This window comes from Microcaecilia unicolor, chromosome 2, assembly GCF_901765095.1.
Source record: "Microcaecilia unicolor chromosome 2, aMicUni1.1, whole genome shotgun sequence".
Classification (NCBI taxonomy): Eukaryota; Metazoa; Chordata; class Amphibia; order Gymnophiona; family Siphonopidae; genus Microcaecilia; species Microcaecilia unicolor.
The window spans coordinates 16,256,113-16,269,863 of NC_044032.1; the positions used below are offsets into that span (position 1 = coordinate 16,256,113).

Sequence of the window (13,751 nt, forward strand, 5' to 3'; positions counted from 1 at the left end):
AGCATCCCCCCTCCCTCCCTCCCTTCCTCCCAATTCCAGGGTCCCCCCTCCCTCCCTCCCTCCCAGTTCCAGGGTCCCCCCTCCCTTCTTCCCAGTTCCAGGGGTCCCCCTCCCTTCTTACCAGTTCCAGGGTCATCGTCCCTCCCTCCCTTCCAGTTCCAGGCCCCCTCCCTCCGAATTTAAAAAGTTATCCTGACTTACCTTGTCGGGGTTACAGCGGCAGGCTGCAGTGGTAAAAAGCGTGCAGGTTCGGCACTTACTTTTCCCTTCTCTGTCTCTCAGCTCTGGTCCCGCCCTCATTTCCTGTTTCCGCAAGGGCAGGACCAGAGCTGAGAGACAGAGAAGGGAAAACTGAAGTGCCGAGCCTGCACGCTTTTTACCGCGCGAGGTAAGTCAGGATGACTTTTAAAATTCGGAGGGAGGGGGCCTGGAACTGGAAGGGAGGGACGACGACCTTGGAATTGGGAGGGAGGGAGGACGGACAAATACCCTGGAACTCAGAGGGAGGGAACGAACTTCCGGTGGGTGAATATTATATGCAGCCTTCCCTTCCCTCCGAGGGCGGGGCAGTGAGAGCAAGTGCAATTGCCTGTGGTTGGTCCCTTCTCCTTCTGACGTCGCGTTTGTTTCCCTGGCAACTATACAGAGGTCCCTAGAGGGCGGGGCGATTATGAACCCTACGAACACTACACGGCTTCACTGCCACGCTGCCATGGAGTCAGCTTCAGAACACTGGAGGTGCGAATTTTTATATTAGATCATTTGGAATTTAATGTTTAGATGTCTATGATTTTTTTTTTAATTTTTAATATGAAATATACAAAGAATAACTCTTTGATAAGATACACCAATCTAGGAAACATATTCTAACTTAATAGGTAAATTTTACAAACAAAAGTATATATTCAGTTGGTTATTATAGTCCACAAATTGAGAGATTCAAGATATAGTAATACCAAAGGAAGTTGGTACTAGAACACCATTAGGTTAAAAAAAAAAAACAAGCAGTGGTTATCCATAATTATATAGGACTCATTTATCTGGGATTAAGCCTGGTCTCACTTCGTATCAAGGAATAACCTCAATTGATCTGGCTCAAAAAAACACATACTTCTTCTCTTTAAATATCAAAACACATTTACATGGAAAACGTAATTGGAAGACTGCTCCTATATTTAATGATTCCTGTTTCATAAGCAGGAATTTTTTCCGTCTTTGTTGGGTCCATCGAGCAATGTCTGGAAATATAGAAACTTTGCTTCCCTTAAATTCAGGACACAAGTTTTTAAAATAAAGTCTCAATAAAGATTCTTTATCTTGCAGAAAGACGAAATATACTATCAGGGTTGCTCTAGTCTCTGTTTTATCCTTCGATTGTTCTAGAAATAGATGTCTATGATTTTTAACATTTTTTGTCTTGTGCCTTTGAATTTATAAGTGTTGAGAGTTTGTGCTTTTTATATTATTAATATTAAATATAATTCAAAAATGTTAATACATATATATCAATTATTAGTATGTCTCTACTGAAAACTAATAATCTTGTCTTTAGTGCTTATGTTAATTTTGAGAGAGTATTTTATTTTATGGTTTAGTTATTATTCATTTTTAATAAATGTATGTTTTTTATGTTTTGCCACACAGTTGATAATACCTGACGCAGCCTCCAGAGAGTTGGGTTGGGTTTTAAAGTGGCAAGAATAAAACCATTTTAAACTATTAGAAGACGTGGGTTCTGCTTTTGTGGACTGTACTGCTCTTTCTGCAGAACTTTTGTTTTCCTTTTCTGGATTTCCAATTTCTGGAACAGCACATGTAGATGTGATTGATAGGCCTGGTACGCCCACACTCCGCCCATGACCACGCCCCCTTTGGGCTGCATGCGTTGGAATTTATGCACGGTACTTTTCTGCATATGCCTAGCAAAGCATGCACATAAATTCCAATTATGGCCAGTTAGTGTTGATATTGGCCATTATTGGCAAATAAATTAGACATATACACTAATCCATGCACCATATATAGAATCCCAGGGATAGTGGTTAATGCTAAATCCATAGACTGGATGTACTGACAGCATTACATAGGCTTGCTTTGCAGATGCAGCTTCAGTGCTGAGGGATTTACATGCTAGTCTCAGCTAGACTAATAGGAGGCAGAGACGGACAGGGGAGGGAGAGATGTTGGACCCAGGGATGGTGGAAGGGAGGGGAGAGAGTGGGAGAGATGTTGGACCCAAGGATGGTGAAAGGGAGGGAAGAGAGAGGGAGAGATGTTGGACCCAGGGATGGAGGAAGGGAGGAAAGGGAGTGGGGAAAATGTTGGACCCAGGGATGGCAGGATGTTGGACTCAAGAAAGGAGGGATTTTGAACTCAAAGAAGGAGGGAGGGATGACAGAGGGTGAGATGTAGGAAGGGAAGCGAGAGGGAGAGATGTTGGACCCAGGGATAAGTACATAAGTACTGGGAAAAGACCAAGGGTCCATCGAGCCCAGCATCCTGTCCACGACAGCGGCCAATCCAGGCCAAGGGCACCTGGCAAGCTTCCCAAACATACAAACATTCTATACATGTTATTCCCAGAATTGTGGATTTTTCCCAAGTCCATTTAGTAGCGGTTTATGGACTTGTCCTTTAGGAAACCGTCTAACCCCCTTTTAAACTCTGCCAAGCTAACCGCCTTAGAGGGATGTTGGACCCAGGGATGGAGGGAGTGTAGGGAGAGGGAAAGATGTTGGACTCAGGGATGGAAGAAGGAAGGGAGGGAGGGATAACAGAGGGAGACATGTTGGATCCAGGCATGGAGGAAGGGAGAGGGAAAGATGTTGGATCCAGGGATGGAGGGTTGTTGGATCCAGGGATGAAGGGAGTGTAGGGAGAGGGAAAGATGTTGGATCCAGGGATGGAGGGAGGGAGGGGAGAGGGAAATATGTTGACCCAGGGATGGAGGGATGTTGGACCCAGGGATGGAGGAAGGGGAGGGAGAGATGTTGGACCCAGGGATGGAGGAATGGAGGGAAGAGAGAGGGAGAGACGTTGAACCCAGGGATTGAGGAAGGGAGGGATGCTGGACCCAAGGACAGAGGGATGTTGAATCTGAGGGAGAAAAGAGAGAAGGAGAGATTGCTGGATTATGTGGGAGAGGAGGGAGGAACAGGAGAGAGGGAGGGAAGGATGCTGGACCATGCTATATTTTGTATTTTATTTTATATTTCTTTCAATTTACCATCTATAATGGGCATATACATTTTATAAGTACATTTTAAAAAGGGCGATTAATATTTCATTCTGGGTGTTCTTAGAGAGTGTGCAAGTATGTGATTCTCAGAAAGACAGCATGACTGCACGCACATGCGTGTTTTGGCCCTCTGAATGTTACAAACTATAAAATATAGCCCCCAATAGAAAAAAACTTGGCCAAGCCTGTTGTAATGCCTCTCTGATCAAACTTCTAGTCAAAGTGGCTCCTTCCCGTTAAACTGAAGTTATCAATAAGTCCAGTTCTACAGTATTATAACCATCGTTCGTTTCCACCATTTTGCCTGTAACTGACTTTAGACTCACTTTCCCTAGTTAACAAGTAAATTCTGACCTTTAAATTCCAAACTTCTCAACTTTCTGGCTATAGGTGAGATACCTGATATTCTCTTTAATTTAATGCTTATTGCTTAATTAATTAATTTGCCCTGTGAAACCTTTTATTTCTTTCTTTCTTTTCCTGCCAAGCTCCGATTGATAGAGAGAGAGGAGAGGCTGTTTAAACAGCATTGCATTCAATTGAGACTCAAAAGTTACATTTTACACTGCTGAAACTGCTATAAGTATTGGGAATATTTAGATTTATATCACAAGAGGAAAGTTATATTCTAAGACAATTTTAAAAGTTAAATCAATTGAAAATTCTTTGATCAGACTACCATTTCTGGTCCCCATCTAGAGAATTGCCTTGATAACAACAGTAGTTAGCTGACACTTTGGGACTTATAATCCCACCCACTCCAGGGTTTTCCACTCATTTATAGACAAACCAAACCTCATTACCTTTACTCCTCAATCATACACAGGCAGTCTTGCAGACTGTTAACCCCAACATAGTACACCTGTTCATACCCATTTCAACCAATCAGGATGACTTTTATTCTCTGCAATAATTGTGGTGCTTTAGTTTCAAGGCCAATCATCTGGAGACTTAAAGCTTGTCCTCTCTGTCTTCAGCTATCTAGTTTACAACAAGAGCTCAGTAAAGTAATGCAAGAATTGTATGCAATTAAAGCAGCTTCTAGAACTACACAGAAAAATAACTTCTCACCACTGCCTCAAAGAATAAAACCACATAAGAACAGATGGTTCACAGTAGGCTCAGGCAGACTTCGTCAGGTGACACAGAAGCATCCACCCACACAAGTGTTGCCACTAAAGAATTCTTTTGCTCCATTACAATACTGTGATGCTCCTGAAAATAGAACTGAGGCAGAGGAAAAAGCAATAAAGTTGGAACAAAAAGACACAAAGGTACCCAAAGTAAAAACACCCCCCCAAATCACTAATGTTGGAACACATAACAGGAAATATAGATGGAAAGCGATGGCCACAAATGCTCGTAGTCTAAGCAATAAAGTTCACGACCTTCAAGCCCTGATGTTGGAAGCAGACTTAGATGTTGTTGCAATCACAGAGACGTGGCTCAACGGTTCCCACGAATGGGATGCAAGCATACCAGGCTATAATCTATTTAGGAAGGATAGAGAGGGTCGTAAAGGTGGAGGAGTAGCTCTGTATGTGAGGAATGATATCATGGCGACTGAAATGACAAGGACCTGGGGAAAGGAAGAAGCCATATGGATCACCTTAAAAAGAGATGATAGAACCTCTGTCCATGTGGGTGTTGTCTACAGACCCCCGACACAATTAGAGGAACTAGATAAAGATCTGATCGCAGATATTCAAAAATTAGGAAAGAAAAAAGAGGTTCTGTTGATGGGAGATTTCAATCTGCCGGATGTAGATTGGAAGGTTCCGTCTGACAAATCGGAAAGAAGTAGAGAGATCGTGGATGCTTTCCAAAGTGCTCTGCTCAGACAGATGGTGATGGAACCCACGAGGGAGGGAGTGATGCTGGATCTGGTGCTCACAAATGGGGATAGTGTGTCAAATGTCCGAGTGGGTGCACACCTGGGAAGCAGTGACCATCAAACGGTTTGGTTTGATATGACGGCTGAAGTGGAGGGCGGCCACTCTAAACTCAAAGTCCTGGACTTCAAGCATGCTGACTTTAGTAAAATGGGGGAATACCTGAGGAAGGAGATGATGGGCTGGGAGGACGTACATAAAGTGGAAGGGCAGTGGTCCAGGCTGAAAGAAGTAATAAATAGGGCCACAGACATTTATGTAAGGAGAGTAAATAAAAGCAAGAGAAAAAGGAAACCGATATGGTTCTCCAAGCAAGTGGCTGAGAAAATAAAGGCTAAAGAGTTGGTGTTCCAGAAATATAGAAAATCTCAAGAAGAGGAACACGGGGAGGAATACCGGATGAAACTGAAAGAAGCCAAGAGAGAAGTACGTCTGGCGAAGGCGCAAGTGGAAGAACAAATGGCTAGAAATGTAAGGAGGGGCGACAAAAATTTCTTCAGGTATATTAGTGAAAGAAGAATGACTAAAAAGGGAATTGTGAGACTAAAAGATACAGAGAACCGCTATGTAGATAATGATGAAGAAAAAGCCAATTTGCTAAATAGATACTTTTGTTCGGTTTTCACTGAAGAAAATCCTGGAGAAGGACCGCAAGGGACTGGCAAAAGTACACCTGAGAATGGAGTGGATATAGCACCGTTCACGGAAGAGAGTGTGTATCAACAACTTGGAAAGCTAAAGGTGGACAAAGCCATGGGACCGGACGGGATCCACCCCAGAATATTGAGGGAGCTCAGAGAGGTTCTGGCGGGTCCTCTTAAAGATTTGTTTAATAAATCCTTGGAGACGGGAGAGGTTCCGAGGGACTGGAGAACGGTGGAGGTGGTCCCTCTTCACAAAAGTGGTGATAGGGAAGAAGCTGGAAACTACAGGCCGGTAAGCCTTTCTTCAGTTATTGGAAAAGTAATGGAAGCGATGCTGAAGGAAAGGATAGTGAATTACCTGGAAGCCAATAAGTTGCAAGATCCGAGACAACATGGTTTTACCAGATGGAAATCGTGCCAAACGAATCTCATTGAATTCTTTGATTGGGTAACTGGAGAATTGAATCATCGACGTGCTGTAGACGTAATCTACTTAGATTTTAGCAAAACTTTTGACACGGTTCCCCACAGGAGGCTCTTAAATAAACTAGATGGGCTGAAGATAGGTCCCGAAGTGGTGAACTGGATTAGGAACTGGTTGACTACTACTACTACTACTACTACTTGACATTTCTAAAGCGCTACTAGGGTTACGCAGCGCTGTACAATTTAACATAGAAGGACAGTCCCTGCTCAAAGGAGCTTTAGTTGACGGACAGATGACAGAGGGTGGTGGTAAATGGAGTTCGCTCGGAGGAGGGAAAGGTGAGTCATGGAGTGCCTCAGGGATCGGTGCTGGGGCCGATTCTGTTCAATATATTTGTGAGTGACATTGCCGAAGGGTTAGAAGGTAAAGTTTGCCTATTTGCGGATGATACTAAGATTTGCAACAGAGTGGACACCCAGGAGGGAGTGGAAAGCATGAAAAGGGATCTGAGGAAGCTAGAAGAATGGTCTAAGGTTTGGCAATTAAAATTCAATGCGAAGAAATGCAAAGTGATGCATTTAGGGAGTAGAAACCCACGAGAGACTTATGTGTTAGGCGGTGAGAGTCTGATAGGTATTGAGGGGGAGAGGGACCTTGGGGTGATAGTATCCGAGGATCTGAAGGCGACGAAACAGTGTGACAAGGCGGTGGCCGTAGCGAGAAAGTTGCTAGGCTGTATAGAGAGAGGTGTGATCAGCAGAAGAAAGGAAGTGTTGATGCCTCTGTACAAGTCGTTGGTGAGGCCCCACCTGGAGTATTGTGTTCAGTTTTGGAGGCCGTACCTTGCGAAGGATGTTAAAAAAATGGAAGCGGTGCAAAGAAAAGCTACGAGAATGGTATGGGATTTGCATTCCAAGACATATGAGTAGAGACTTACTGACCTGAACATGTATACCCTGGAGGAAAGGAGGAACAGGGGTGATATGATACAGAAGTTCAAATACTTGAAAGGTATTAATCTGCAAAAAAATCTTTTCCGGAGATGGGAAGGCGGTAGAACGAGAGGACATGAAATGAGATTGAAGGGGGGCAGACTCAAAAAAGATGTCAGGAAGTATTTTTTCACGGAGAGGGTGGTGGATGCTTGGAATGCCCTCCTGCGGGAGGTGGTGGAGATGAAAACGGTAACGGAATTCAAACATGCGTGGGATATGCATAAAGGAATCCTATGCAGTAGGAATGGATCCTCAGAAGCTTAGCCGAAATTGGGTGGCGGAGCAGGTGGGGGAAGAGAGGTTGGTGGTTGGGAGGCGAGGATAGTGGAGGGCAGACTTATACAGTCTGTGCCTGAGCCGGTGATGGGAGGCGGGACTGGTGGTTGGGAGGCGGGAAATACTGCTGGGCAGACTTGTACCTTACCTTGATTTGTACCTGTCTTTTTCAGGGCACAGACCGTATAAGTCTGTCCAGCAGTATTTCCCGCCTCCCAACCACCAGTCCCGCCTCCCATCACCGGCTCCGGCACAGACCCCGTATAAGTCTGCCCTCCCCCATCCTAGCCTCTCAACCACCAACCCCTCTTCCCCCCGCCACCCAATTTCACCTAAGCTTCTGTGGATCCATTCCTTCTGCACAGGATTCCTTTATGCCTGTCCCACGCATGTTTGAATTCCGTTACCGTTTTCATCTCCACCACCTCCCGCGGGAGGGCATTCCAAGCATTTACCACCCTCTCCCTGAAGAAATACTTCCTGACATCTTTCCTGAGTCTGCCCCCCTTCAATCTCATTTCATGTCCTCTCGTTCTACCGCCTTCCCATCTCCGGAAAAGATTCGTTTGCGGATTAATACCTTTCAAATATTTGAACGTCTGTATCATATCACCCCTCTTCCTCCTTTCCTCCAGAGTATACATGTTCAGGTCAGCAAGTCTCTCTTCATACGTCTTGGAACGCAACTCCCATACCATCCTCGTAGCTTTTCTTTGCACCGCTTCCATTTTTTTAACATCCTTCGCAAGGTATGGCCTCCAAAACTGAACACAATACTCCAGGTGGGGCCTCACCAACGTCTTATACAGGGGCATTAAAACCTCCTGCTGGTCACACCTCTCTCTATACAGCCTAGCAACCTTCTCGCTACGGCCACCACCTTGTCGCACTCTTTCATCGCCTTCAGGTCCTCAGAAACTATCACCCCAAGATCCCTCTCCCCGTCCGTGTCTATCAGGCTCTCCCCACCTAACACATACGCCTCCCTTGGATTTCTACTCCCTAAATGCATCACTTTGCATTTCTTCACATTGAATTTTAATTGCCAAACGTTAGACCATTTTTCCAGCTTCTTCAGATCTTTTTTCATGTTTTCCACTCCCTCCGGGGTGTCAACTCTGTTGCAAATCTTGGTGTCATCCGCAAAAAGGCAAACTTTACCTTGTAACCCTTCGGCAATGTCACTCACAAATATATTGAACAGAATGGGCCCCAGCACCGATCCCTGAGGCACTCCACTACTCACCTTTCCCTCCTCCGAGCGAACTCCATTCACTACCACCCTCTGGCGTCTGCCCGTCAACCAGTTCCTAATCCAGTTCACCACTTCGGGTCCTATCTTCAGCCCTTCTAGTTTATTTAAGAGCCTCCTGTGGGGAACCGTGTCAAAAGCCTTGCTGAAATCTAAGTAGATGAAGTCCATAGCACGTCCTTGATTTAATTCTCCTGTCACCCAGTCAAAGAATTCAATGAGATTAGTTTGGCACGATTTCCCTTTGGTGAAACCATGTTGTCTCGGATCTTGCAACTTATTGGCTTCCAGGAAATTCACTATCCTTTCCTTCAGCTTGGCTTCCATTACTTTTCCAATAACCGAAGTGAGGCTTACCGGCCTGTAGTTTCCAGCTTCTTCCCTATCACCACTTTTGTGAAGAGGGACCACCTCCGCCATTCTCCAATCACTCGGAACCTCTCCCGTCTCCAAGGATTTATTAAACAAATCTTTAAGAGGACCCGCCAGAACCTCTCTGAGCTCCCTCAATATTCTGGGGTGGATCCCGTCCAGCCCCATGGCTTTGTCCACCTTTAGCTTTCCAAGTTGTTGATACACACTCTCTTCCATGAACTGTGCTCTATCCACCTCATTTTCAGGTGTACTTTTGCCAGTCCCTCTCGGTCCTTCCCCAGGATTTTCTTCAGTAAAAACAGAACAAAAGTATCTATTTAGCAAATTGGCTTTTTCTTCATCATTTTCCACATAGCGTTTTGCTGTATCTTTTCGTCTCACAATCCCCTTTTTAGTCTTTCTCCTTTCACTAATATACCTGAAGAAGTTTTTGTCTCCCCTCCGTACATTTCTAGCCATTTGTTCTTCCGCTTGTGCCTTCACCAGACGTACCTCTCTCTTGGCTTCTTTCAGTTTCATCCGGTATTCCTCCCCGTGTTCCTCTACTTGAGATTTTTTGTATTTCTGGAACGCAACTCTTTAGCATTTATTTTCTCAGCCACTTGCTTTGAAAACCATATCGGTTTCCTTTTTCTCTTGCTTTTATTTACCCTCCTTAAATAAAGGTCTGTGGCCCTGTTTATTACTTCTTTCAGCTTGGACCACTGTCCTTCCACGTGTTGTGTGTTCTCGCAGCCCATCAGCTCCTTCCTCAGGTATTCCCCCATTTTGTTAAAGTCAGTTCGCTTGAAGTCCAGGACTTTGAGTTTAGAGTGGCTGCTAACCACATGAGCCGTTATATCAAAACAAACCGTTTGATGGTCACTGCTTCCCAGGTGCGCAGCCACTCGGACATTTGACACACTATCCCCATTCGTGAGCACCAGATCCAGTGTCGCTCCCTCCCTCGTGGGTTCCATCACCATTTGTCTGAGCAGAGCACTTTGGAAAGCATCCACAATCTCTCTACTTCTTTCCGATTTCGCAGAAGGAACCTTCCAATCTACATCCGGCAGATTAAAATCTCCCAACAACAGAACCTCTCTTTTCTTCCCCAACTTCTGAATATCAGCGATCAGATCTTTATCCAGTTCTTCCAATTGTGTCGGGGGTCTGTAGACAACACCCACGTGGACCAAGGTTCTATCCTCTCTTTTTAAGGTGATCCATATCGCTTCTTCCTTTCCCCACTTCCCTGTCATTTCAGTTGCTGCGATATCATCTCTCACATACAGAGCTACTCCTCCACCTTTACGTCCCTCTCTATCCTTCCTAAAAAGATTATAGCCTGGTATGTTTACATCCCATTCATGGGAACCATTGAGCCATGTCTCTGTGACTACACATATGAGTTTATCTTGTTGGGCAGACTGGATGGACCATGCAGGTCTTTTTCTGCCGTCATCTACTATGTAACAACCCTCAAGAACAAAATGAACATCTTTCAGATTGCAACTGGGCAAGGTTACAAATTTCATGCAGAGAATTCAGGTTCAAATCCTGCATTCAGGTCTTCCAAACATCAGATCAACAGCCCCGGGAGGGGTGGGAGGAAGGAGTCACTATGCAAGATGGATGCTAAGTGTCTGGATTTTGGGTTCTCCTAATTGCAGAGCTCTAGAAGGTTCCCTGCTGCATGTCCCTTACCTGAGGCTGAGATTGTTCTCGGTAACATACATACACAAGGTGGAATCATCCCTAGGAGTTATGAAAGTTTAGCAAGCTGGATCTCGAGTGACTTGGAAATCCAAAGGAACAGAATTAAACTTGTCACCTCCTCCCCCCCCCCCCCCCCCCCCCACTGACCTAGTTACATGTATAGGATTTCCTATTGAATTATTCCGAAAAACCTACTTCAATATTCACAAAAGGAATTATACATCATCTAAGCAACATACAGACTTGTCTGTATAACCTTCTCCCTAGTGAATACGTTTCCTCCTTCTCTTCCTTGTCTAAGAAAAACCCCGTTTCTTACTTCTGAAAGATGAGCTGATGCCCAGGGCACCTGCTGATTCTGAGTCCTTCAGCCTCTGTGTAGTCCCTCCATCTGGAGTCCCCTTCTGCACATGCCACGAGGCACTAGCAATTCCCTCATGGTCTTCTGTGACGTTTCCCTTGCCGGGTTTCTCCTCCAGTGCTGCTCCTTTGTTATCATTCTGCTCTGGTACCTCCTGGTGCTTAGGAGAGGGGAGCATGGACAGATGTGCTGCCTAGGAAATTTGATGAGACAAGTTTCAGGACAAATAGAAAGTGAGACCTTATGATCCTGTTCTTCTGCCAATTGCCTGCCCCAGCAGCCGCTTTTTCTTTCAGGGCATTTGCCCCCTGCTCCCCCCCCTCTTGGCGGCCCTGGTAAGAATAGCAAATTGCACCCCTAGATCAGTGCTTGGCCATACACAATGAAGATGACCAAAGTACATAACTTAAAGATCATCCCAGCCTCTACTAGAAGCCAATGAAACCTGACAAATAGCAGCGTGGCCTATCAAATTTTGAAACTGAGCATGCGAATCTGGCCGCTGTGTTAACCTCTTATATTTCACTAACGTCAATTAGTTCAAAGTGGATTACATTAAAAAAGACTGGGATAACCACCCAGGAATTATATTAATTCAAATCATTTCCATAAAATGTCATGAATTTACATCCAATATCTACCGTTACATGGAGGAGCATTTTCAAAAGAAACGTCTAAATCAGAATTTGGACATTTTACAAAGACGTCCAAATTCCGAACTGGGAAGAAGGTCATTTTTGAAAAAGATGGACGTCCATCTTTTGTGTTCGAAAATACCATGGACGTCCTGTGATCTGGATGTTTTGCAATTTGGACGTCTTTGATTTTCGGCCATTTTCGGGGAAAAAAAAGTGTAAAACGTCAAAAATCAAGCCATTGGGATGTAGGAAGAGCCAGCATTTTTAGTATACTGGTACCCCTGACATCCCAGGACAGCAATAGGGCACCCTAGGGGGCACTGCTGTGGACTTCATAAAATGCTCCCAGGTACACATCTCACCATTGCTCCCTTACCCAGGGCTGCTGAGAGGGGGGGGGGCAGGGGGGGACAAAATTCCCCAGGCCCAGGCCTCCAAGGCCGCCGGTGCTGCAGTTCTCGGTCTCACCTGACTGCCTCCTTGGCTCCGGGCCCCCTGCATTCGAAGCAGCAGTCACAGATCGCCTCTCTTCGAGCCTTCCCGCCCTGTGTCCCGCCGTCGCGGAAACCGGAAGTTACATTAGATGAGGGAGGGACACAGGGAGGGAAGGCCAGAAGATAGGCGATCTGCGACTGCCGCCTTGAATGCAGGGGGTCTAGAGCCGTGGAGGCAGGCAGGTGAGATCGCGGGCGGCAGCGGCGGGGGGAGCGACAGGGGGTGACAGCGGTGGAAGCGGGGCAGCCTTGTCCTGGGCCCGGCCTAGCCAGACTTCGGTGAGAGGGGGGTCCAGAGCCCGAGGTGAGGGGGCACATTTTAGCCCCCCCCCTGGTGCCGCTGACCCCCCCCGCCATTTTTGACCCCCCCCCCCCACCGCTGCTGCCGCCACCACCACCTTTGGACCCCCCCTTCCCGCTGCCACCAACCCTCCCCTGCCACCGTTGTCAGGTACCTTTGCTGGCGGGGGTCCCCAACCCCCGCCAGCCGAAGTCCTCTTCTCCGGCACGGCCACATTGCTGATCTGCAAGCAAGGCTTCTGTTTCTGTGAGCAGGACGTCAGACTCACAGAAATGGAAGCCTTGCTTGCAGATTAGCAACGCAGCTGCGCCGGAGAAGATGACTTCGGCTGGCGGGGTGACCCCCACCAGCAAAGGTACCTGACAGCAGCGGGGGAGGGTTGGCGGCCCATGCCCCCACATACCTACGCCCCTGGTGTGCGCCCAAAACACTCATCTACACTACCTCAGGCCACTTTTCAACGCACCTTAGTAAAAGGACCCCTGAGTGCATTTTACAAACCTACACATGCAAGGGGGCACTTGTAAATCCCAACACTGATAAAGTGGGACATAAATTAGATTTATTCATATAGGCGATATATACACTTATAGATGTAGCTATTTACACATAAAAATTACAAATACAGCTTCTAAAAGAAGGGCCCAGAGATTCTATAAAGAAATATTTACATTAGACACTGGAAACCCCCAAAAGATAGAAAATTAAAGAAGACACCAGAGAGGGGGTTGCCATTTGGGGAGGTGACCTTCTTACCAGGGTTACTGCGGGATGAAACATGAATCTTGTAGAGAACAGGCAGCAGCTGCGCTTGGCGATCAGGTCCTTCTTCCCCATCTTTCTTCTGTTTTCACTTTTGCCTCCTTCTGCTCTGATTCCTGCAAAGGGAAAGAAGGAGAAAAGTGGAAGAACCAGACTGTGATAATATCTTTATTCTGACAGTGAAAAAAGCATGGTTACGCCTGGGGGTCCTAAGCCACATCTTGCTTAGGTTCAGACCATCTGCAAGATCCTACTGGAGGGGGGGAGGGGGGGTGGGGAGCTAGCCGTGTACATTCCAATCATAATTTCGACACGATTTTACTCTGAAATGAATCCCACAGCAATCGCCCAACAGGTTGTGTTGATTATTGGATTATTAATATTCACCTGAAACTAAA

The 13,751-nt window shown here is 46.0% G+C and overlaps 1 protein-coding gene across 3 annotated transcripts in view; it reads right to left on the reverse strand.

Moving 5' to 3' along the window:
• The window catches only part of LOC115462795 (long-chain-fatty-acid--CoA ligase ACSBG2-like), a 110,992-nt gene that overhangs the window by 75,123 nt on the left and 22,118 nt on the right, over positions 1–13,751 (reverse strand). For all 3 annotated transcript variants that reach the window (XM_030192803.1, XM_030192804.1, XM_030192802.1), the window contains exons 2-3: positions 13,348–13,469; positions 11,117–11,351 (exon numbers count right to left, since the gene is read on the reverse strand). In XM_030192803.1, the coding sequence (XP_030048663.1) occupies positions 11,117–11,351; positions 13,348–13,469 (357 nt within the window). The remainder of the gene's footprint in view (positions 1–11,116; positions 11,352–13,347; positions 13,470–13,751) is intronic.